Raw genomic sequence first — 24,058 nt, forward strand, 5'->3', positions numbered from 1 at the left:
TAAATTTGTGATATTAACCCCTTATTGGATATATCATTGGCAAATATCTTCTCCCATTCAGTAGGATCCCTTTTTGTTTTATTGATGGTTTCCTTTGCTGTGAAAAAACTTTTTAGTTTGATGTAATCCCACATGTTTATTTTTTCTCTTACTTCCCTTGCCTGAGGGGATATATCAGTAAAAATCTTACTCCGGGTAATGTGTGTGAAATTTCTTCCTATATTTTCTTCTAGGAATTTTATAGTTTCAGATCTTACATTTAAGTCTTTAAGCCATTTTGAATTTATTTTTGTATATGGTGTAAGGAGGTGGTCCAGCTTCATTTTTTTGCATGTGTCTGTCCAGGTTTCCCAGCACCATTTATTGAATAGACTATCTTTACCCCACTGTACATTCTTGCTTCCATTGTCGTAGATTAAATGGCCATATAGGCATGGATTTATTTCTGGACTCTCTATTCTGTTCCATTGATCTATGTGTCTGTTTTTATGCCAGTACCATGCTGTTTTGATTACTGGAGCCTTGTAGTATAATTTGATGTCAGGTATAATTATGCCTCCCACTTTGTTCTTATTTCTCAAGATTTCTGAGGCTATCCGGGGTCTTTTATGGTCCCATATAAATTTTAGGATTATATGTTCTATTTCTGTGAAAAACATCATTGGTAGTTTGATAGGAATTGCGTTGAATATGTATATTGCCTTAGGCAGTATGGACATTTTAACTATATTAATTCTTCCTATCCATGAACGTGGTATGTGTTTCTATCTAATTGTATCTTCTTTCATTTCTTTCTTCAGTGTCTTATAATTTTCTGAGTATAGATCTTTTACTTCTTTGGTTGAATTAATTCCCAGGTATTTTATAGTCTTTGAAGCAATTGTAAATGAGATTGTTTTCTTAATTTCTCCTGGTGTTTTATTATTGGTATATACAAATGCAACTGATTTCTGAATATTAACTTTGTATCCTGCTACTTTACTAAATTCATCTATCAGCTCTAATAGTTTCATGGTGGAGTCTTTACGGTTCTGTATATATAGGATCATGTCATCTGCATATAATGACAATTTTACTTCCTCCTTACCTATTTGGATGCCTTTTATTTCTTTTTCTTGTCTGATTGCTGTAGCTAGAACTTCCAGCACTGTGTTGAATAGAAGTAGAGAAAGTGGGCAACCTTGCCTTGTTCCTGATCTTAAGGGGAATGGTTTCAGCTTTTCCCCATTGAGTATGATGTTAGCTGTGGGGTTTATCATATATGGCCTTTATTATGTTGAGATATGATCCCCCTATTCCCACTTTTTTAAGGGTTTTTATCATAAATGGCTGCTGCATTTTGTCAAATGCTTTTCCTGCATCTATTGGTATGATCATGTGATTTTTATTTTTCATTTTGTTAATGTGGTGTATCACATTAATTGATTTGTGGATGTTGAGCCACCCTTGCATACCAGGGATGAATCCCACTTGATCATGGTGTATGATCTTTTTAATGTATTGCTGAATTCTGTTCACTAATATATTGTTGAGGATTTTTACATCTATGTTCATTAGAGATATCAGCCTGTAGTTTTCTTTTTTTGTGGTGTCTGTCTGATTTTGGGATCAGGGTGATAGTGGCTTAATAAAAACTGTTTGGGAGCCTTCCCTCCCTCTGGATTTTTTGGAAGAACTTTAGGAGAATAGGTGATAATTCTTTTTTGAACATTTTGTCAAATTTACCTATAAAGCCATCTGGTCCAGGGCTTTTGTTTGTTGGGAGATTGTTGATTACTGATTCAATTTCCTTGGTGGTAATCAGTCTATTCAGGTTTTCTGTTTCTTCTTGAGTTAGCCTTGGAAGGTTGTATGCCTCTAGAAAATTATCCATTTCTTCCAGATTGTCAAATTTGTTAGCATATAGTTGCTCATAGTAATTTCTTAAATTTTTTTTGTATTTCTGCGGTGTCTGTTGTCTCTTCTCCTCTTTCATTTCTGATTTTATTAATTTGGGTCCTCTCTGTCTCTTTTTAAATGAGTCTGGCTAAAGGTTTGTCGATTTTGTTTATCTTTTCTAAGAACCAACATTTATCTTTTGTATTGTTTTTCTGGTTTCTATTTCATTTATTTCCTCTCTGATCTTCATTATCTCCTTCCTTGTACTCCCTTTGGGCTTATTTTGCCATTCTTTTTCCAGATCCCTTAGGTGTGAAGATAAACTGTTGATTAGTGGTTTTTCTTGTTTCTTTAGGTAGGCCTGCAATGCTATGAATTTCCCTCTTAGGACTGCTTTTGCTGCATCCCATAGATTTTGGGTCATCATGTTTTCATTTTCGTTTGTCTCGAGATATCTTCCTTGATGTCATGGTTGACCTATTCATTATTTAGTAACATGTTATTCAGCCTCCATGAATTGGTGTGTCTTTCAGTTTTTTCCCTGTAGTTCATTTCTAATTTCATAGCACTGTGGTCAGAGAAGACAATTGGTATGATTTCAATTTTCTTAAATTTATCAAGACTTGTTTTGTGGCCTAACATGTGGTCTATCTTGGAAAATGTTCCATGTGCTCTTGAGAAGAACATGTATTCTGCAGCTTTGGGGTGAAATGCTCTGAAAATATCGATTAAATCCAAGTGGTCCAATGTGTCATTTAAGGCTGTTGTTTCCATATTGATTTTCTGTCTGGAAGACCTGTCCCTTGTTGTCAGAGGTGTGTTGACGTCCCCTACTATGGATAGTGTTACTGTTGATCTCTGTCTTTATGTCAGTCAATATCTGTTTTATATATTTAGGTGCTCCTATGTTGGGTGCATAGATGTTTACTAGGGTTATGTCCTTTGTCGGATCGATCACTTTATTATTATATATTGCCCATGTTTGACTTTTAATATATTCTTCACTTTAAAGTCTGTTTTGTCAGATATAAGTATTGCAACTCCAGCTTTTTTCTCATTTCCATTTGCGTGAAATTACTTATTCCAACCCTTCACTTTCAGCCTGTGTGTGTCTTTTGATCTGAGGTGAGTCTCTTGTATATAGCATATACAAGGGTCTTGCTTTCTTATCCCCTCAACCACCCTATGTCTCTTGATTGGAGCATTTAATCCGTTTATATTTAAAGTGATTATTGATAGGTACATAGTTATTGCCATTTTTTAAATTTGTAGTTATATTGTTTTCATCTTGCTTCTATTTACAGAAGTCATTTTAGTATTTCTTGCAATGCTGGCTTGGTGGTAATAAATTCCTTTAGCTTATTCTTTTCTGGGAAGCTCTTTATCTCTCAATTTTAAATGATAGCCTTGCTGGATAAAGCAATCTTGGTTGTAGGCTTTTGTTTTCCATCACTTTGAGTATCTCCTGCCACTCCCTCCTGGCCTTCAATGTTTCTGTAGAAAAGTCATTTGATAGTCTTAGAGGAGTTCCCTTTTATGTAATCCTCTGTCTTTCTCTTGCTGCTTTTAGATTCTCTCTTTGTCTTTAACCTTTGCCATTTTAACTATAATGTGTCTTGGTGTGGACCTGTTTGGGTTTATCCTGGTTGGAACTCTCTGCACTTCCTGGGCTTGTATGCTGGTTTCCTTCATCAGGTTAGGGAAGTTTTCGGACATTATTACTTCAAATATATTCTCAATCCCTTGCTTCCTCTCTTCACTTTCTGGTATTCCTATGATGCACATGTTGTATGCTTGATATTATCCCAGCGGTCTCTTAAACCATCTTCATTTTTTTAATTCTTTTTTCTTTTTGTTGTTCCGTTTGGGTGATCTCTGCTAACTTGTCTTCTAAGTTGATGATTTGATCCTCTGCTTCATCTAACCTGCTAGCAATTACTTCAAGTGTGTTCTTTATTTCAGTTATTGTATTCTTTAGTTCTAACTAGATGTTCATTATGATTTCTCTGTCCTTCTTTATGTCATCACTAAACTCCTTAAATATTCTTATCATCAGTGTTCTGAACTCTGTCTCTGATAGGTTGGTTATCTCTATTTCATTTGGTTCCAATTCTGGAGGTTTCTTACATCTTTTAGTTGGGACATGTTTCTTCGTTTCTTCATTCTGGCTGACTCTCTGTGTTTGCTTTGATATATTAGGTAGATCCCTTAGGGATTCTTCGTTTTTGCTGGGTTATCTTATGTAGTATGTGTCCTTTATATTTGACTTGCACCACTTCCTTCTTCTCCTCTACGTGTGCTCCAAAGGTGACTCTTGTGTTGTGTAGAATGTCCTGTTAAAGTTGATCTTTGTTTTTAGCTTGTGAGTAGGTGGGATTGACTCCTAGGATGACTAGTTGTGAGACTTGGCTCTGCCCACAGCAGGATGTTCTTCTGCTGCATGAGGGTTGACCGCTAAATGAGGTTTGGCCTCTACGTGCTCTTGTGCCTGTAGAGAATTCCCTCTTGGTGTGTCAATTGTAGGTCAAACCCAGTAGTATTCTGGTTTGGTCTGGAGTTGGTCTCTGGGTGTGTTGATTCTTGTGCCTCTTAAGCTGGACCCTGGTAGCGCAATTTCAAAACAAAGCAAATCACCAAGCATAACAACAACAACAACAACAAAGAAAAATCCAAATACATTCACATGTAAAAACAACCGATAACCCACACTCAACACAGACAAAGATGTCAAAGATATAAAAACAAAATAAAACAAAAAAAAGCAGTGCCAGTCTTTGCTTAAACCCACCAAGTAATCTCCAGGTTGTCCACTGCTGTGCCCAAGAGTCCTCTGCTTATTGTGCAGGGCGAGCCAGTCACCTGGTGCCCAGAGGGACGTTGGGACTGCCGATTTAGATGAGTGGCGCTAAGGGGTCTGGATGGTAGTTTCTACAAAGTCAGTGAATTTCTGCTCTTGCCTGCACATGTGTGCACTGAGAGTCGTACCACCAGACCTGTGCCCAGTTCTCCTGAGACTTAGGGCACTTCTTGTGTGTGTGTGTGTGTGTGTGTGTGTGTGTGTGTGTGTGTGTGTGTGTATTTGACGGGCGGGAGATTTCTGAGCTGCTGAAAGCCCAGAGCTGTGTCTGCCACCTACTGCTGATCTCTGGGAGTGTCTCCACAGTTGTAATTGCCCTGCCCTAGGCAGGCCAGAAAGGGTGGGGGCTGGGGATGGAAGGTTCTTCTCTCTCCCAGCCCAGCAGTGTCACACTCTTCCTGCAGGCCAGAAAAAGTGGGGTGGGAGTGGAGGAGTCTCTTCTCTCCTAGCCCAGCAAAATCACACTCTTCCCAGCCTCTTTCCTGGGTCAGCCAGTCTTCCGAGAACCACAGCACTATGGCTCCTCTGTAATCTGACGCTACTCCTCAGTTCAGGGGCCAGCTTAAGTCTCTGGGAGGGCGGGGGTAGAATTGGAGAGTGGGGGGAGGGACCCAGGTACGGCGTTTATGTCCTTTGTCCCACCTAGGGCCCAGCTGGAGGTTTCAGCTGAGGTTACTGCTTCAAATGCTGGATATGCTGCCCTCTTGGCAGGAGAAATTGGCTGTGGGACGCAGGGAAAGAGCCCACTTCCTGGCTTCTGTGGTCTCTGTTCCATCCTGGGATCCCGTGCATCTCTGCAGCCATGGATGCCGGCCGTGTCTCCACTCCGCTCCCTTCTCTCTTCCCCTGCTCGCCCAATTTGCCCACCTTCAAGTAATCCTCGTACGAGTCTCTTAGCTGTTCTGTGTGATGAGCAGAGAATCCTTTGATGGCTTATAGATGTTCCCTTTGTGGTAAGATCCGGAGGAGAACTCAAGAAGTCTGCCTCGCTGCCACCATTCCTATCCCTCTTTCGTTTCTGATCTAGTAATTTGAAATCTTCTCTCCTTTTTTTGATTAGTTTAGCTAAATGTTTTCAAAGAATCAGGTTTTTATTTCATTGGTTTTCTGTATTGTCTTTTATTCTTTATTTTATTAGTTTCTTCTCTCATCTTTATTTCTTTGCTTTTGCTTGCTCCAGGCTTCATTTGCTCTTTTTATTCTCTCTCTCTTTTTATTCAGTGTATTAAGGGAAAAGTGTGGTTATGGATTTGAGATCTTTGTTGTTGTTGTTGTTGTTGTTAATATAGACATTTGTACCCATAAATTTCTCTCTGATAACTGCTTTTGCTACGTCCATGAATTTTGGTATGTCATGTCTTCATTTTCATTCATCTCAAAGTAATTCCTAATTGTCCTTTTGATTTCTTCTAAGACCCATTTGTTATATAGGAGGGTATTGTTTAATTTCTACATATTTGCAAATTTCCTGATTTTCTTTCTGTTATTGATTTCTAATTTCATTCCATTATGGTTGAAAGTCATACACTGTATTATTTCTATCCCAACTATTTCTTGAACAGAACTATTAATTAAAGTAGTATACTATGGTCTAGTTTATCCAAAGTCATTTTAGTCCAATAGATAAAGGGCTAAGAGGTCCATGAATTTAATCCTGTTCTTTCCACATCCAAAGATGTGGAAGTTGCCAGTGATCTCACTGCTATAGAGAAGGCCCTTATGGTTGGACTTCCACTTGCCTAGCCATGGACTTGGAAGTCTAAGAAAAGGTCATGGAAGGAATGGCTCCTGGTGAGAAGCCTGGTGTGTTTTACTCTTCTGATTGGTAGAGAAAACTACAATCGCTTCAGGTATATTTTGTATTTTCATTGTGCTTTCCTTTTTCCCTACAGCACTCTTTCCATTCCTTATCCCAGTTTTTGAAGCATTAAATATCTTCATATTTCCAAAATATGTTACTGATTTTTTCACAAAATCCATAAAACGGATGAAAGAAAGTCGGCTCCATGACAAACAAAAGGTAAAATCTGGTGGTGGTTACATGGGTGTGTTCACTTTTTGATAATTTATTAAGCTGTATACATATGCTTTGTGCATTTCTCTTTTTTTAAATGCAGGTAGAGAATTCTAGGGTTTAGAGCAAGAGAGTTAAAAGATTTTATGGAGAATGAAGAAGATGGAACTTCAGAAAGGAAATTAAAAATGAGTCAGTGAGGCAATGTTTAAAATGTGACAACAGAGAGGCAGCAGGCAGGCAAACAGGGGGTGGGGGGACATCTTGTGATCCGGAGAGTGCTGGGTGGGCAGAGCAGGGGCAGCAGCCACCAGATCTGTTCTCAGAGTGATGGGCCTTGGAGACTGGGTGCCACCATGATTGGGGGTTTATTCATCTATAATCATAAGGGGAAGGTGCTCATCTCCCAGGTCTACCGAGATGACATCAGGAGGAACACAGTGGGCGTCTTTTGGGTCAGTGTTATCCATGCCCCGCAGCAAGTGTACAGCACTATCACCAACATCGCTAGCATCAGTTTCTTCCATGTTAAGTGGTCCAACATCTGGCTGGCAGCTGTCACCAAGCAGAATGTCAATGCTGCCATGGTTTTTGAATTCCTCTATAAGATGTGTGAAGTAATGGCTGCCCACTTTGGCAAGATCAGCTAGGAGAACATCAACAATTTTGTGCTCATAGATGAGCTGCTGGATGAGATCCTAGACTTCGGCTATTCACAGAACTCAGAGACAGGCACACTGAAAGCCTTCATCACCCAGCAGGGCATCAAGAACCAGCATCAGACAAAAGAAGAACAGTCCCAAATCACTAGCCAGGTGACTGGGCAGATTGGCTGGCAGTCAGAGGGCATCAAGTACCCCCGGGAGAAGCTCTTCCTGGATGTTCTGGAGAGTGTGAACCTCCTCATGTCCTCTAAGGGGCAGATGCTGAGCGCCCATGTGTCAGGCCGGGTGGTAATGAAGAGCTACCTGAGTGGCATGCCTGAGTGCAAGTTTGGGATGAATAACAAGATTGTCATTAAGAAGCAGGGCAAAGACACAGTTGATGAAACAAGGAAGAGCAGGAAGCAACAAATTGCTATCGGTGACTGCATCTCCCAGCAGTGTGTGCGACTCAGCAAGTCTGACTCTGAAGGCCGCATCAGCTTCATTCCACTAGATGGAGTTTGACTCATGAGTTATGGCACCACCAAGGGCATCATCCTTCCTTCCGGGTGATCCCGCTAGTGCGGGAAGTGGTACGTACCAAGCTTGAGGTCAAGGTGGTCATCAAATCTAACTTTAAGCCCTCATTACTGGCACAGAAGATTGAGGTGAGGAGATCCCAACCCCACTGAACACAAGCGGGGTGTAGGTGATCTGCATGAAGGGGAAGGCCAAGTACAAGGCCAGTGAGAACGCTCTCGTGTGGAAGATCAAGTGCGTGGGAGGCATGAAGGAATCACAGATCAGCACAGAGATTGAGCTTCTGCCTGCCAACGACAAGAAGTGGGCTCCACCCTCCATTTCCATGAACTTTGAGGTGCCATTCACGCCCTCTGGCCTCAAGGTGCGCTACTTGAAGGTTTTCGAACCGAAGCTGAACTACAGCGACCATGATGTCATCAAATGAGTGCGTTACATTGGTCGGAGTACCTAGTAGCAGTTAGCCTGCCTCCCTACCCTCCCTCTTCCACAGGTCCAGGTGCCCCCCCACCACACATCAGTGTCTCCTCCCTCCTGCTTTGATGCCTTCCCTTTGTATCAGCACGAGTCTAGGTCTGGACCAACCACATCATTGGTGGGACTGGTGGAGCTCTCCCTGGGCAAGATTGTTTTAGGGGTTCCTACTTCTCCATCCATATGTCTGCCCTGACCCAGTGCCAGGCTCTGAGTCCTGTGACCAAAGCCAGGTGGGCTCCCTCTCCTCCCCTGCCCTGTGACCACATATCTTGAGGGGGAGGGTTGTCTGTCCCTCAGCTCAGAGCTCCCCCAATAGCCAGTAACAGATCCCCAGCCCTCAATTCCTACTCTGCTTTGGGATAGTGTGAGCTTCATTTTGTACATGTGTGATTTCATCCAATTATAAACCCAATAAACTCTGTAAAGCAGAAAAAATAGAAGTAATAGGCACAATGATTAGTATATCATTGTGTGAATATTGTTGTGACAAAAAAATATACCACTTCCCTTCAATAAATTGTCAAGGTATAAAAATTACTGATTAAAAATTATTTTCCTGGTATTATAATTTGTCCAGATCTTAAATTTTCAAAGAATCACTTCAATTCCAAGACTTTTTAAAATTAGTTTTAGGTTTACAAAACAATGTAATAGTTAGACATTAACACCCCTCACAAAGTGATAATACCGCCCCAATCTACTACCTGACTGACATCGTATATAGTTGTTACAATTCCATTGACTATATTCCCTATGCTGTACTCCACATTCTGTGACCCTTTCTATATATATTGTATTACACTTGACATTCAATATTATTCAACTTCAGCTTCAGGTGTATAGCGCAGCGGTCTGGCATGTGTAGTCAATGAAGTGGTCTCTTATTTTACACATTCTGCAAAGGAATGCCCAATGAGACACCTGGTGGAGTATAGTTTATGTTAAATTGGAGCCCAGTCAGACACTGGAGAGGACAGGAGTCAACTCTGGGCATTGAGGCTGCAAGCTAGCTAACACAGATTTGCCTTCCTAGAGGCCAGCACAAGAATGTCTGCATGTCAGGGGGACAGGGCTGGGTACCCCAGGGTGTCACTGAAGACTGTGCAGAGTCCTGGGAGGGTGGGTATTTGAAACTGCTCTTAAAAAGCCGCCGATGGACTCCGCAAATGTCAGGGGATTCAGATATATGGCCATTGGTTAAGAATTAAGTCATGATAATAAAAAGTACTGAAGTCGGGGACTTCTTCCTGGGAAAGGAGGCATGATAGGGGAGGGAGCAGACAAGTCTTTAGCCAGTAAGCTGTGTTTAAAACCAGAGAAGTAGATGATCAGTTAAGATAAAAATCAGTTGGATATAATGGCTGGATTTCCCTCAGGGAGACAGCCTGCTCTCCAAGATTTGTAGATGGATGTTTTCGTTCGCTGATGATTCAGGCAGCACTAGTCAAATTTCTGGACTAAAACAGGCCATACTCTCAGGGAAGAGGTGAAGTACTGCACTCCTGATTTATTTCTGACTTCACAAGTGACTTTCTGTCATTGAAATTTCTCCTTCTGCTTCCAGCACCGAGTGGATTTTCTTCAGCTGATGATGAACACCCAGAATTCCACAGAAATGGACAATCATAAAGGTAACCAAAGTGAGCTTCAGAGGGCCAGTGATGGGGAAGCTCAGAGGTAGGAGGTTGGTTCTGAAAATGTGCAGGAAGACTTTTACGCAGATAAGAAATTCTGCCAAATTGAAGAAAGGCACATGGTCAGAGATAGAAGGTAGGCAGTGGCACTTTCCAGAAGTATGCAGACATGACTTTGTTCAAAGCGTAAATGGCAGCCATAAACAAGTTTTTTATGCCCAGAAATCAGTCAGTGGTCTGTACATCAGAACCTCTGGGGAGCTTATTTCCAATGTCCATTCTCCGGCCTCATCTGCCCACTGAATCAGACTATCTGCCTGGAAGTTCGCTTTAAGGCTCCATCACATCAGGAGGCACATTGCTTCAGTGTGGGTGACCTTAACTTGTGTTGAAATTGTGTTCACTAGCTTATCTACTGGAAACTTTTATTTTTCTTTTGTAACTAATAAGTAAGTTGTGTGGAAGCCTTTGAGACTAAGTAAATATTCTATTTTCTCTTCAAACTTTCCCCCATTAGTTTTATCATCCATGAATGGTTTTTGACTGAAATCATTATTACTGTGATGGTTGCAAAATAATGACTTCCTAATTCCACCATTTCTTTTACATTTATGAGTTGATAGTCCATTGTAAGGGAGAGCTCTTCATTCTCCCTTGTTTGTTTGTTTGTTTGTTTATATCAGTATGATCGCATATATTACCAATTACTCTTTTCCATTATTCTTTCTTTGTTGATGGTCAATTCTCTCAGCTTTGTCCACTGAAGCCCTTTCAAGTAGGCTTCAAGGTCCTTTTTTGCTTTCTTTTGAATTTTTCAATAGACTTTATTTTTTAGAGCAGTTTAAAGTTGACAGCAAAATTGCAGGGAAGTGACAGAGATTTCCCATGTACCCCTGACTCCACCTATACTCAGCCTCCCTGACTATCAAAGTCCCTCATAGGTATGGATCATTTGTTATAATCAGAGAACATACATTGACACATGATTATCACCCAAAGGCCATAGTTTACATTAGGGTTCACTCTTGGTGTTGCACGTCCTATGGGTTGTATATTCTATGTATAATGACATATGGCCACCATTATAGTATACAGAGTATCCTGTATCCTTTTCACCCATCATTTTGTGAACACTTCTTTGTTTTCTCACATGAGCCATTCCAGATTTCTCTATATGTCCCCTGATCAGCTCTAGAATCAGCCATTTCCCAAGGAGCTATGGTGAGATATGGTGTTTAGTGTCAAAATCTGGGATTTGGGAATCCTCATTACTACTAAGGTTTCTTTGTGTCTAAACCCTTTCAGTGGACAAAGCTAAGGACATCAAATATATTTAAATAGCTCTGATAAACATAAACATATTCTCTCTCTCAAAACAAGAAAGATCCATGTATTACAGCTTATTTCCACGGTGTCAATACTCCCATGATGGTTAATTTCAAACTACCAATGGTTTGACACCATCTCACAAAATTTGTGAATATTTAATAGTTGGTTATAGAGAGTAGATATGAGATTACTGTAGTACACCGGTATAAATACGTCTATATCTATACCTTTCTCTCTCCCTCTCTCTCCTTCTCTTTCTTCCTTCCTTCCTTCCTTCCTTCCTTCCTTCCTTCCTTCCTTCCTTCCTTTCTCTTTCATCTATTTGTCTGTCTATCTACTTTCCTATATATCATCTATCAATCAATCAATCAATCAATCAATCAATCTGTCTATCTATCTATCTATCTATCTATCTATCTATCTATCATCTATCTATCTATCATCTATCTATCTATCTATCTACATGGTCCAATACAACCTTCTGTGATGAAGGAAACAGTCTATGTGCACATTGTTTAATACAATAACTACTAGACACATATGTCTGTTGAGCACTTGACATGTGACCAGTGCAACTGATAACTGAATCTTAAATTGTATTAATTTTAATTAATTAAAATTTAAACAGCCACATGTGGCTAGTTGTTACCATATTGGACAGCACAGCTCTGAACTTTGAGTATCATGGGCTATATTCTAACTGGGGGAAATAATTTGATAGTTGAATTTACCCCCAACAGCATCATAGAAGTCATCATTGGAAAATCAGAACTCTGTAGACATTTCTTAACTCATTTTGTATCGTTTTTACTCACAAATTACATGGTTAGAGTGGGTCCCATGTTTATTTCAGGGCTCTAAGTAGCTACAGGTCCTAATCCAGTCCCAGTCAAATCAATCAGAGCCTGACCATGCTTAGTTTCTCTCAGGAGAAAATTTAAAAAGAGGCCAATTTGATCATAAGGGCTGTTTGCTGAGTATACAGTAGAGGAAAGAGAGAGTGCGTGTGCTGAGAAAGATGACATTCAGGCCATGATTGAATAAGCATTGCTGATTCCACTCGCTGGTGCCGATTTTTCTATATTTCATACTGGTCAATGCCCTTCTATTGATACATTCATTCTTCAGCTATTTTAATGCTACTGACTAGAATAGAGTAGTGCACCCCTCTTCTAGCTTTGTGTCTATCTCTGTAGTTTCCGTACACATCTGAGATCATCCATGTTGAAGACATTTACTCAGGTCTTCTATTACCTGATGCCTCTTATAGGTATAATGCATGCAAATCACCACATCTCTTGAAAGTTCAGATTGTGATTCAATAGTTCTACTGTGGAGTTTGAGATTTTGTGTTTCTAATAACCTCCCTGATGGTGTTGATGTTGCTGGTGTATGGACGATGCTTTGAGTAACAAGTATCCGTTGCCCAGCTTAAGTTTCATTTATGTTTAAATAAAATATCCTTCAATTTTCCCCTGCATAACCCTTAGTATTGTAAACTCTCTCAAAGTTTTTCAAGTGTATTTTAGCCAGAATAATTTAAATGTTTCCAGAGGGAGAATGCTACCCCATATTATTTGTAGCTAAATTACTTTTAGGGTTTTCTGAAGAACATACTGATCACACTGTGTGTGTTACACAAGAATGCTATCTCTGAAATTACACATCTGTGTTAGTGGTGGCCAACAATAATATAGACATTGGGGAAAGCTAGATTAAGATACTTTTTGCGTTTTTCTGGCTCTGTAAGATACACATCAGTGTGCAAACCACTCCCAGTTTGACTCTGAATTGTTTTTCCAATTTTTCTCCTAGAGCTTTGGGAGTTTCATTTAGATTTTCCTTCCTCAAAACTGTGATAATGTACATTGACCTTCTTTATGTAAAATGTCTTTCCTCTCCTTTTAGCTTTGTCTGATCTGGAGCTCGTGGCCCAATCTATTGTCTTTATTTTTGCTGGCTATGAGACCACTAGCACTGCTCTTTCCTTCCTGATGTATATTTTGGCCACTCACCCTGAAGTGCAGCAGAAACTGCAGGAGGAGATTGATATAACTTTCCCCAATAAGGTGAGTAGGTAATACCTGGAAAGGGAGGGAGAATGTGAAGCCTTAGCAAGAATGCCTCTTAACCAGTTCCTAGAATTTTTGCAAAGGACATAAGCATCAATTCTTTCAGCTGTGCTATTTAGGAAGGGTGTAAAGAAACAAAAGAAAATGGAAAAAACTTAGATAATGTATGCTTTTCACGTATATATAAGAAATTTGAAAAAAGTGCTTGTCATGGCATATCAGTTATCTGTTATCATAATAATGCCAAGTAAAAATCAACAAACCTCAGTGAATATTAACAATAAGCATTGATTGCTCAAGTCTCTGGATAGTTATCTATGTTGATACTGGCTGGACGTGCTTTCGTGTGCCTCTTGGCTGATCTTGACTGCCTTTGATAAGCTGGCTTGGCTGATTCAGACCCTCATGGTCTCAATACTTCTCCCATACTCCAGAAAACTAGGCTGGGTGTGTTCTCCTTAATAATGTCAGAGGGCAGGAGCAAGAAACTCAATTATATAGGTACCTTTCAGAATCTGCCTGCATCACATGTAGCCAACATTCCTTTGGTTCAAAGCAAACCACATGGCCAAACCCATAAGGGAGGGCTCCACAGAGTTAGATGGCAAAGGACATGGAAACAGGAAGGGGTGGAGACTTGGCACCAGTAGTGCAATGTACCCTGGATAAACTTTGCAGACAAAGAGCAGCTGGTATGCAGGAAAGAGCATAGGGTAGGAAATAGAAGACATGAGTCTGACTCCAGACTGTGGTTTTGGACAAGTCCAAAACCCATTCTAAGTTATAGGTCATTCAGATATAGGGTAAAGATTTAAGGGCCTATAACATTAGACATTATCTGTCTTCTCTGGGAAAGCCCATCTTGGGATTCTTTTGATTGCAGGAAGATGGAAAGGTCACTAAAGCATTGTGACTACCTAAAGCATTGTGTTCTGCCCTTTTCGTAGTAGTAATTGCAAAGAAATAACAACACTAAAGCTAACATTTGCTTCTTACTATATATGTGTATTCTAAATGCCTTCTATTTACAAATGAATTTAATCTTCAAATATTCTGTATTAGTCAGGTTAGGCTAGGCTATGTCTCAGTAACAGAATGGCCCTCAAATCTGAGTGGCTTTATATAGCAAAAGTTTACTTCTTACTCACATTTGCATGTCCAACGTGGCTTGTTAATGGAGGTTGGGAGTGGGACTCTCTGTTCCACATTGTTACCCGGAAATATAGGTAGAAGAGACTCTACTTTCTGGTAGCTGCACTGTGTGGAACACGGTGCCTTCATGTGGGCTGGGGAATAAAAAACTAGAGCGTTGCTCATTGGAGTTTCAAATGTTTTGGCCTCCAACTGACATATACCACTTCGGCTCAAAGCCCGTTCACAAAGTTGGTTTCCCTAACTTCAAGTGTCCTTGGAGATATGGGAGACTACAAGGCTATTGGGTGAGCAGTGAATGTCTCTGCCACACAAGCCTATGAAGAGCCAGCTCTAACTATCTCCATGTAACATGTCAGAAAACTGAGCTATGGAGGGATGAAGTCGTTTTCATCCACTAGTCACACAGCTAGAGGTTAAGACCAGTTTATGAACCAGGGTGACTAGCTCCTGAGTCCAACTCTTATCCTCTACAATATTGCTTCTTCAATGTGACACCAAGTGATAACCACTTATTGCCCACAGAGTTTTCAGATCTCTGCTGAAACTGGAATGTTTTGTGGTGTGAAGAGACTGGCCTCTGGGGCTGGAGAGGCTTGTTTGAGGTCTTCCCAGCTTGCAGTCAAGCCCTGAAGTGACAATTAGGAGATTGTTCCAGTGAGACAGCATGGGGCTGAGTGGGGTTCATCTCTTTATAACTTTCCCTAGAAGGAAATTGTGGACCTTGGAAGCATCCAGCCAAACCCTCCTATTGACATATTTGGTTTAGAAAGGAGCTAGTTTCTCTCCAAATTATTTATAGAGTCTCTATATAACATAGTGTCCTTCACTAATATATATATATATATATTTGAATAAATTTAGCAAGCAGGGCTTTTTAACTAAAAACCACCATGTTAAACAGGGCATTTGGTCTTTTATAGATCCTCCTTCCTTGGTACAGAAGTGAAGCCTGTCTTTTGACCTAAGTGTAAGGGCCATAGTTTATTAGTCACATTTGTTCACCAGAAAACGAAAATCGCTATGTGGTCATGTGAGGGATTTCGAGTCCTGTTTAGGGAATTGTCCCAACAGTCTCCCATAGTCATAACTACTCCACATACGTCAGTGGGCCATTGAGCAGGTCAAAGCACATGACAGATATTAAAATGCCTGTAAATTCTAAGTTTCTTTACCAAAATAGTTATTCTTTGGAGCTCCTAACAGTTCAGGAGTATTGCATAGGCTGAGTTCAAAGTTGATCCCAAATCTCAATTGATCAAAATCTGTTTCTTTCTTCCCAGGCACCTCCCACCTATGACGCCCTGGTGCAGATGGAGTATCTTGACATGGTGTTGAATGAAACTCTCAGATTATTCCCAGTTGCTGGAAGAATTGAGAGGGTCTGTAAGAAGGATGTAGAAATCAAGGGGATGCTCATTCCCAAAGGGACAGTGGTGATGGTGCCAAGCATTGTTCTGCAACGAGACTCAACATTCTGGCCAGAGCCTGAGGAATTCCATCCTGAAAGGTACTGGGCTCCATGGAGAGAGAACCCACCCTGACGCAGGCTGGTTGGAGCATGTTCTGATGTCTGTTAGTAAGATGACAATGTGTGCTTGTACAGTAATTGATTTCTACTTCTTTTTATTTTAACAAGTTTGTTTACTTGTTATAAGAGTGATTATGTTTACTCGCAAAGTTTTACAAATTCCAGAGTAGAAAAGGAAAATTGTGTTTTTCTATAGTCCCACCACCCTAAGATAGGCCTCATTAAGAATGTGGTGTATATCATATTGGCATTTTTCTATGCATATATTTTTTAAGTTAAAATGGTCATACATTTTATTTTATTTTGAACTTGTTACATTATTTAACAGTAAAGTACAAACAACGTCCTATTATATATACAATCATATATAGGTATATATGAACCATCATATACATATTTTTGTGTGTGTGATTATATGCATAGGCCATAATTTACTTAACCACCATCTGATTTTAGGAATATAAGCTTTTATTTTTTTCTTTAAGTTTTTCTGTGCTGGACTCTTTAGCTCTCTGAGTTTACCGCAATGTTCCCACATTATACTTTTTTACACACTGGCCATCGTTCCTGTAGCGTTATTGTGAGAGTGCAGGCTGAGAACCTGACAGGTCCTCATCCCTGAAGGTTTAAGCTGCCTCATTGAGGGTGGAGGGGAACACAGGTCCCCCGGTACCTCTCTAGCTGCTGTTTTGTGGCAGCTTCCTCCTACTCTCAGCATTTGGTGACTCTTCCAAAGCGAAGTCATCTGTTTCTATACATCAAGACCCTCCTTTGGAGGGTGGAGGGAGTCTTTAGCAGGCTATTCTGGGAATTCAAAGCCAAGGGCGGGCTTTGGGCACAGCTTGAATTCTGGAAAGAGGTGATATTTCCCATCTATTGTATTGGTGAGCAAAATTGGGATGAACTAATAGAGGCACTAGCTGGGATCCAGACTTGTCAGCTCGACTGTACGATCCCTAATGGCAGGGACCTTGTCTCATTTGCCATAATGTCCTCAGCTCCAGCGTAGTGCCGACACGTGATACTTGTTGAAAGAAGAAGCTAGAGTTGACCAAGTGCTCCGTTTCCTGGACCAGGGCCACTCTGTGCTTCCTCCAAGCTCAGCACTTTCCCTCACTGTAGTTTCATGAACATGAAACCAGAGATCCTTACTGTACTTCTCTTTTTTATTAAATGTATTGGGCTAACTTTGGATAATAATACTATATAAATCAGGGGTACATCTTTATAATACATCTGTATACTTATTATGTGTGCTCTCTATCTGAGAGCTAGTTTCCTTCTTTCATTTTGTATTTCACCCTTTTTACCCCCACGCTCCTTCTTCCCTCCATCCCCCACTCTCCTCGTCTTCTGGTAACTGACATTCTGTTATCTATATTTTGTTGTTTGTTTGTCTTGTTTGTTGCTTTTTGGTTTATATCCCACATGTGAGTGACAGCATGCTGTTGTCCTTTTTTGTCTCAGTCATTTCACTTAGCCGAATACACTCAAGATCCATCCATGTTGTTTCAAATGGCAATATTTCATCTTTTTTATGGCCGAGTAGTTTTCCATTGTATATATATCACATCTTCTTTATCCAATCATCCGTCAAAGGATACTTGGGTTGTTTCAATGTCTTTGCTATTGTAAATAATGCTGCAATGAACATAGGGGTACACATATCTTTACAAATAAATGGTTACAAATTATTCAGGTAGATACCCAGAAGAGGAATTGCTGGGTCATATGGTAGCTCTATTCTTATTTTTTGAGGAACTTCCATAGTATTTCCCATATACAAGTTTAAATTCACACCAGCAATGTATGAAGGTTCCATTTTCTTCACATCTTCTCCAGCATTTGTTATTTTTTGTCCTATATTTGTTTGTCTGTATTCCCTCTATTTATTTATGTATTTTTGGTTTTAACTTTTTCTTTTAATTAAAGTTTATTGGGGAGACAATGGTTAGTTAAAGTTACATAGGTTTCAGGTGTACAATTCTGTATTACATCATCTGTATATCACATTGTGTGTTCATCACCCAGAGTCAGTTCTCCTTCCATCGCGATATATTTGATCCCATTTACCCTCATCTGCCACCCTCCTCCCCACTTACCCTCTGGTAACCACTAAACTATTGTCCATGTCTATGAGTTTTTGTTTCTTTGTTTGTCTTGTTCCTTTATTGCTTTCAGTTTTATATCCCACATATCAGTGAAATCATATACCTTTCGACTTTTTCTGTCTGACTTGTTTTGCTTAGCATAATAATCTTGGGATTCATCCATGTTGTCGCAAATGGCACTATTTTATCTTTTCTTATGGTAGATTTGTCCTACTTATAGTAGCTTTCTAACAGGAGTGAGGTTAGCTTTGATTTGCATTTCTCTTATAGCTGCTGATGTGAGCATATTTTCATACATCGGTTGGCAATCTTGTAATTCTGTTTGATTCATTCAGTCATCATACAGACAGTAAGTGCTTACCATGTGTGAGGAAGTGGTCCAGGCAGTGAGAAATCCAAATGTTAAAATAATGGCTATATAGAAAATTTTTGACATGTACACAAGTATATGTGTATTTGACATACACACGAGCATTTTCTATAGGCATAAGGGATGTGTCTGTAGAATACTATGGAATACTTGAATGTATCTATGTGTGCCCATCACCTGCCTTAGAGCCATCAGCCCATGTCAACTGTCCCATCCACACACCACTACTGCCCTTCTCCTGATTCCCATATTATTTTAAGGCACATCGTCTGTAAATAGACAATGTTCTCCAAAATATAGAGACTCTTAAAAAGTACGTAACAACAATGCCATGATTACTTTCTCCTATATCAGATTTTTTCCTCAACAAAATAAAATTTTGAGGAATCAAATTTAAATAAAACATAGATCTAAACATCAAGAAATTTGTAGCCCAGTGGAACAGACAGACAAGGAAATTGGTGATTAGAGTAGAGTAGCATCATATGCCCATGAAAATCATCTGATTTATGCTATTCTGTGGGAGAGAGAGCGACAGAAGCTGAGAGTCCAGGGGAGGGGGTGGAACGGAAGTGAAGACAGAGGAAGGAAAGGGAAAGGAAGGGAAAGAAAAAATAACAATTTAACTAATGGAAGGCATTATTCCTGCTTCCTTCCTCCGTGAAAATGATCAACATGAGTTTGAGTGGAGGCAGGAACCCACTTTTCTTTCAGTCTCATTTCTTCCTTGCAGCTCCTCAGAGGGTGAACATCTTACGCTAAATGTAATTTTAGTGCTTGAAGATAAATTTTCCTTTAAATAACACTCATCTCATGTCTTTAATGAGACTGAAAGCTCCTATAGCCTAAGGAGAATGGGAAGGACCTGTAGCTTACAATTCTCACTGCAAAATAATCACAGCAGCATCTCAATGACTAGCCCCCGGAAGCATCCTGTGTACCTCTGGTTAAGGAGTCTGAGCGAGAACCCCAAACATGTGAGGGTTGTGGTGTTATATTTCATTAACTTCTTTTCATCTACTGTTGTGGAACCAGGTTCAGTAAGGAGAACAAGGACAGCATAAATCCTTACATATACCTGCCCTTTGGAACTGGACCCCGAAACTGCATCGGCATGAGGTTCGCTCTCATGAACATGAAACTTGCTGTCGTCAGAGTCCTGCAGAATTTCTCCTTCAAACCTTGCAAAGAAACACAGGTCAGACAGTTAACTTTCTGCGTGCATAGTGCTGTGTTGGGAGAGTTTTCTTACTGGGGGATATACATGCATATATATTATGAATGTGCTCATTCACTGTTTGGTAACTTAGTCTACGTGCCAGAGAATCTATTTGGAGTCATCTGTGCCCTTTAAGATGCTGTTAGCTCTGGAGTGCTAAGTCTGTGATTTTATATTAACCCAGCTGTAAAAGTCATCTGGAATCAACGCAACATGATGCTTCACAGTCCTTTGAGCAAAGTTTTAAATTTGGTTTCAAGTCCACTGGAATGGAGGGGGAGTGTTGTGTGCAGTCATGAAGTGCAATGAGAGTAACCACATCGTGACTTTTGAACAATGCTCTTCTCCGCCTGAACTTACAGATGCTTTTACAGCAGTGGTTCTCAACTACTGGCTGTGCACCGAAATCAGAGGGGAGTTTAAAAATTCCTGATGCCTAGGTCATCTCAGATTCTAAAATCATCCATCCTGTGTGACTTGAAGAGTGCCCCCTTTGATTCTCATGTGCAGCCAAGGTTGAGAATCACTGATTAAAGCATTTATGCCAGATGTGAAGGACTCCCACAGTCCAAGGCCATCCTGGCTACTTGACCCCGCCTCCTGGGAGCCCCCTGCATTCAAGCTTGGCTCCTTTTACATCAAATAAAAACTCTGTGATGTTCTTCTCTCTCTCTCCTCCCCATTATATTCTCATCCTTCAAATCCTAGTTCAAATCCCCAAGCCCCTCCAGGAGCCGTCCCCATCTAGTCCAGAGCCTGTCTCTCCTCTGGTGTGTTATTGCTCACTGCAGGCTGGTATCGTTGGTTGTATCACCTCACCTAATACTTTGTCATTAAATCATCCAGTGGTTCTCCTTTTCTTTGAACCTAAGAAAGGTGTGAAGCACCACATTTTGTTACTTTATAAATTACCTTGTACTCATGCAGGAAATGCTTAAGGAGTGAATTGAGGTTGATGTAAAGCTCTTGGATGTCAATTTTAAACAACTTAATTTCAAAAATTTGATAAATACCATTTGCAATATACATCTGGTATGAGTGCTGGTTGTTTATAGGGGAAATATATACATGCAATTTTAAATTTTAAAAATAGAAAGTACCTTTATACAATAGGTAGGGTATTATGCAGCCATAAAGAAGAATGAAATCTTACCATTTGCCACCATATGGATGGACCTAGAGAACATTATGCTAATTGAAATAAGTCAGACAGAGAAAGACAAATACCATATGATCTTACTTATATGTGGAATCTAAAGAAAAGAATAAATGAATGAACTAATCAAAAACAGTCTCAGAAACATAGAGGAAAAACTGAGGGTTGCTAGATGGGAGTGGGGGTGGGGATAAGGGAGAAAGTGAGGGATTAGAAACCACAATCGGTAACCACAATATGCCACGGGGATATGAAAGTCAATTTGGGGAATTTAATCAATAATGCTGTAAAGATTTTGTAGGGTATCCGATGGACACCTATCTCATCAGGGAGACCACGTCAGGAAAGATGTAGATGCCTGATCACTGCACTGTACACCTGAAGCTGAAGCTCAACAATAATGAACGTCAACTATAATTTTATATACATATATAGTTACAAGAAGTGGAGTACAGCACAAGGAATAGAGACAGTGGAAATGTAATGGCTGTGTGCGATGTCGGAGGGGTAGTAGATTGGGGGAGGGGTTATCACTTTGTGGGGGATATAAATGATAAATCTCCAACTATTACATTCTTCTGTACACCTGACACTAATTAAAAAATAAAATAAAAACTTAAAAAATAATATTAATAAAAATAAAAAAATAAAAATAGAAAGTACATTTATACAATGGAGTATTACACAGCCATAAAAAAGAAGGAAATCTTACCATTTGCAATGATATGAATGGACCTAGAGAACATTATGCTAAGTGAAATAAGTCAGACAGAGAAAGGCAAATACCATATGATCTCACTTATATGTGGAATCTAAAGTTTAGAATAAATGAGTGAACTAATCAGAAACAATCTCAGAAACATAGAGGAAAAACTGAGGGTTGCTAGATGGGAGGGAGGTGGGGATAAGGGAGAAGGTGAGGGGATTAGAAAGCACAACTGGTAACCACAATATGCCACGGGGATATGAAAGTCAATTTGGGGAATATATTCAATAATGTTGTAAAGATTTTGTAAGGTACCCAATGGACACTTGTCTTAATAGGGAGACCACTTCAGGGGTGCTATAGATGTCTGATCACTGCTCTGTACACCTGAAGCTGAATAATAATGAATGTCAACTATAATTTTACATATATATATACATATATATACATATATATACATATGTGTATATGTATGTATGTATATTCACAAGAAGTGGAATGCAGCATAAGGAATAGACACAATGGAAATGTAACAGCTGTATGAAATGTCAAAGGGGTAGTATATTGGGGGAGGGGGTTATCACTTTGTGAGAGGTATAAATGATAAATGTCTATTACAGTGTTTTGTACACAGGAAACTAATAAAAAAATAAAAAGGTTTTACACTAATAGAGAGATCTGGAATCTCTCCTCTGAAGAACAGAGAACAGTTGCCACTGGTTCATATCAAGCAAGGCATAATAAGGCTTATTTCTCGGCCTCGTGCGTTTAACATTCATCCACTCCCCTTAAGGAGGCTTTCTCAGGGAAGAGGAGAGGGTAGAGATGGTTCTCATCTTATCCGCGGCTTTGGGCAGCTGAGTAGCCGTCCTGTAAATGTGTACAAGCAGGGGACTGAGCCCTGAGAGGAAGTGGGCCTCTGGCACACCTGGGTGGGGAGACGCTCCTGCAAACTCCCAGTCATCCACGGCTGGTGCTTCTCAACCTCCATGACAATTTGCTTGCCCTTCTCTCAACTGAGATCAGAAGTTATCGTGTTGGTGGTTCTCCCAACACTGAAGGAGCGACTGGGTGAGAATGGAACTAAAAGTATTAGTCAAAACACTACATAGGCCTTCAGAAGTTCACCATTTACACTGCCCCTGAGAACCAGGACATGTTACAATACAGGCGTAATGCTTCACAGAGAACTCTTCCCATCATGAAACTGGAAGGGTTCCACTGGGAGAGGTGACTGGACTCTAGAAGTCAAGGATGGTCCACACTATTAAAATGCGTAATACATACTCAGGATTACCTTGCAATTTTCAATATGCACAAAATTAGTTGTATATGGTTTTTCAAAATATTTTGCCATAATGCCTATGAATCTGGTTTAAATTTTTAAAAAATTGTCTTTTTTATTTAAATTTGAACCAAAGCAAACACAAACCAACATGATTTTGTCTCTGGCCTGGTATATAATAGGCACTGTGTAGATATTGTGTTGAATAAATGGATGGATGCATGCTTTCACTGTCCAGTCTTGACACAGCTTATTGAATAAGTATTAAGAATCAAAGATATATGAGGCTAAAAGTAGTTTTTATATGTTTGTAAGTCATTATTGTTCTTAATGTATCTTGTCGACTTTGCTTCTGTTGTTGACAATGCTTCATTAATCGATTCTCATGTGCTGTTTAACCTTTGCAGATCCCTCTGGAATTAGATACTCTGGCAATTATTCAACCAAAAAAACCAATTGTTCTAAAGATTGAGTTGAGAGATGGGACCGTAAGTGGAGCCTGACTTTCCCTAAGGACTTCCGCTTTGTTCTTCAAGGGAGCTGTATCCCATGACACCCAAGACCTCAATTTACTTTGTGAATAAAACCCAGAAATGAAGATGAGCTCTACCTACTACACTTGATGGATAACCAGGGGGTCTGTACATTCACTTAGCTTTCTCAGTAGCTACAAAGTGTATTCTACACTGTGTAATATAAAAGAGTTGACTAAATAAGTGCCAGATATGTAGACCCAACTTATTTGGGGTTCTCATAGTACTATCTCCATTCAACCCCACTTAGGACCATTTACTCTTCCTGAGCACTGATCAAGAATACAAATTTCTCAACAATTTTGCCACAAACTTTAATAAAAACAAGAATTATTGTGATAACTGCAGTAGTGACATTTATATCACATGTTTTATTTTGAATATTTTATATTGTATGTTATACAAGCAAGTCAAGAAACATCTCTCTACAATATTATTATCTGCTGCCTTCGTGCACAATAGGGGGAATCGAATCAGTGAGAGCCAGTGACTAAATGTTTTTGACCCTCACAATCGCTGACTGGGTGGGGCCTTTTTCAGAACTCCAGTT

At 39.8% G+C, this 24,058-nt stretch overlaps 1 protein-coding gene and 1 pseudogene across 1 annotated transcript in view; both read left to right on the top strand.

The window, feature by feature from the left end:
- LOC109439701 (cytochrome P450 3A12-like) overlaps positions 1-23,850 on the top strand; it is a 49,571-nt gene extending 25,721 nt beyond the window's left edge. Inside the window, exons 8-13 of the mRNA XM_074328515.2 lie at positions 6,628-6,755; positions 9,975-10,041; positions 13,282-13,442; positions 15,881-16,107; positions 19,645-19,807; positions 23,383-23,850. Coding sequence (XP_074184616.2) covers positions 6,628-6,755; positions 9,975-10,041; positions 13,282-13,442; positions 15,881-16,107; positions 19,645-19,807; positions 23,383-23,478 — 842 coding nt within the window. The 3' untranslated portion in view covers positions 23,479-23,850. The remainder of the gene's footprint in view (positions 1-6,627; positions 6,756-9,974; positions 10,042-13,281; positions 13,443-15,880; positions 16,108-19,644; positions 19,808-23,382) is intronic.
- Positions 6,771-9,952, top strand: LOC109439700 (AP-2 complex subunit mu pseudogene; annotated as a pseudogene).
- Positions 23,851-24,058: the final 208 nt, after the last annotated feature.

The sequence above is a fragment of the Rhinolophus sinicus genome, chromosome 3, assembly GCF_057876585.1.
Source record: "Rhinolophus sinicus isolate RSI-liver-muscle chromosome 3, RSI-T2T, whole genome shotgun sequence".
Taxonomy (NCBI): domain Eukaryota; kingdom Metazoa; phylum Chordata; class Mammalia; order Chiroptera; family Rhinolophidae; genus Rhinolophus; species Rhinolophus sinicus.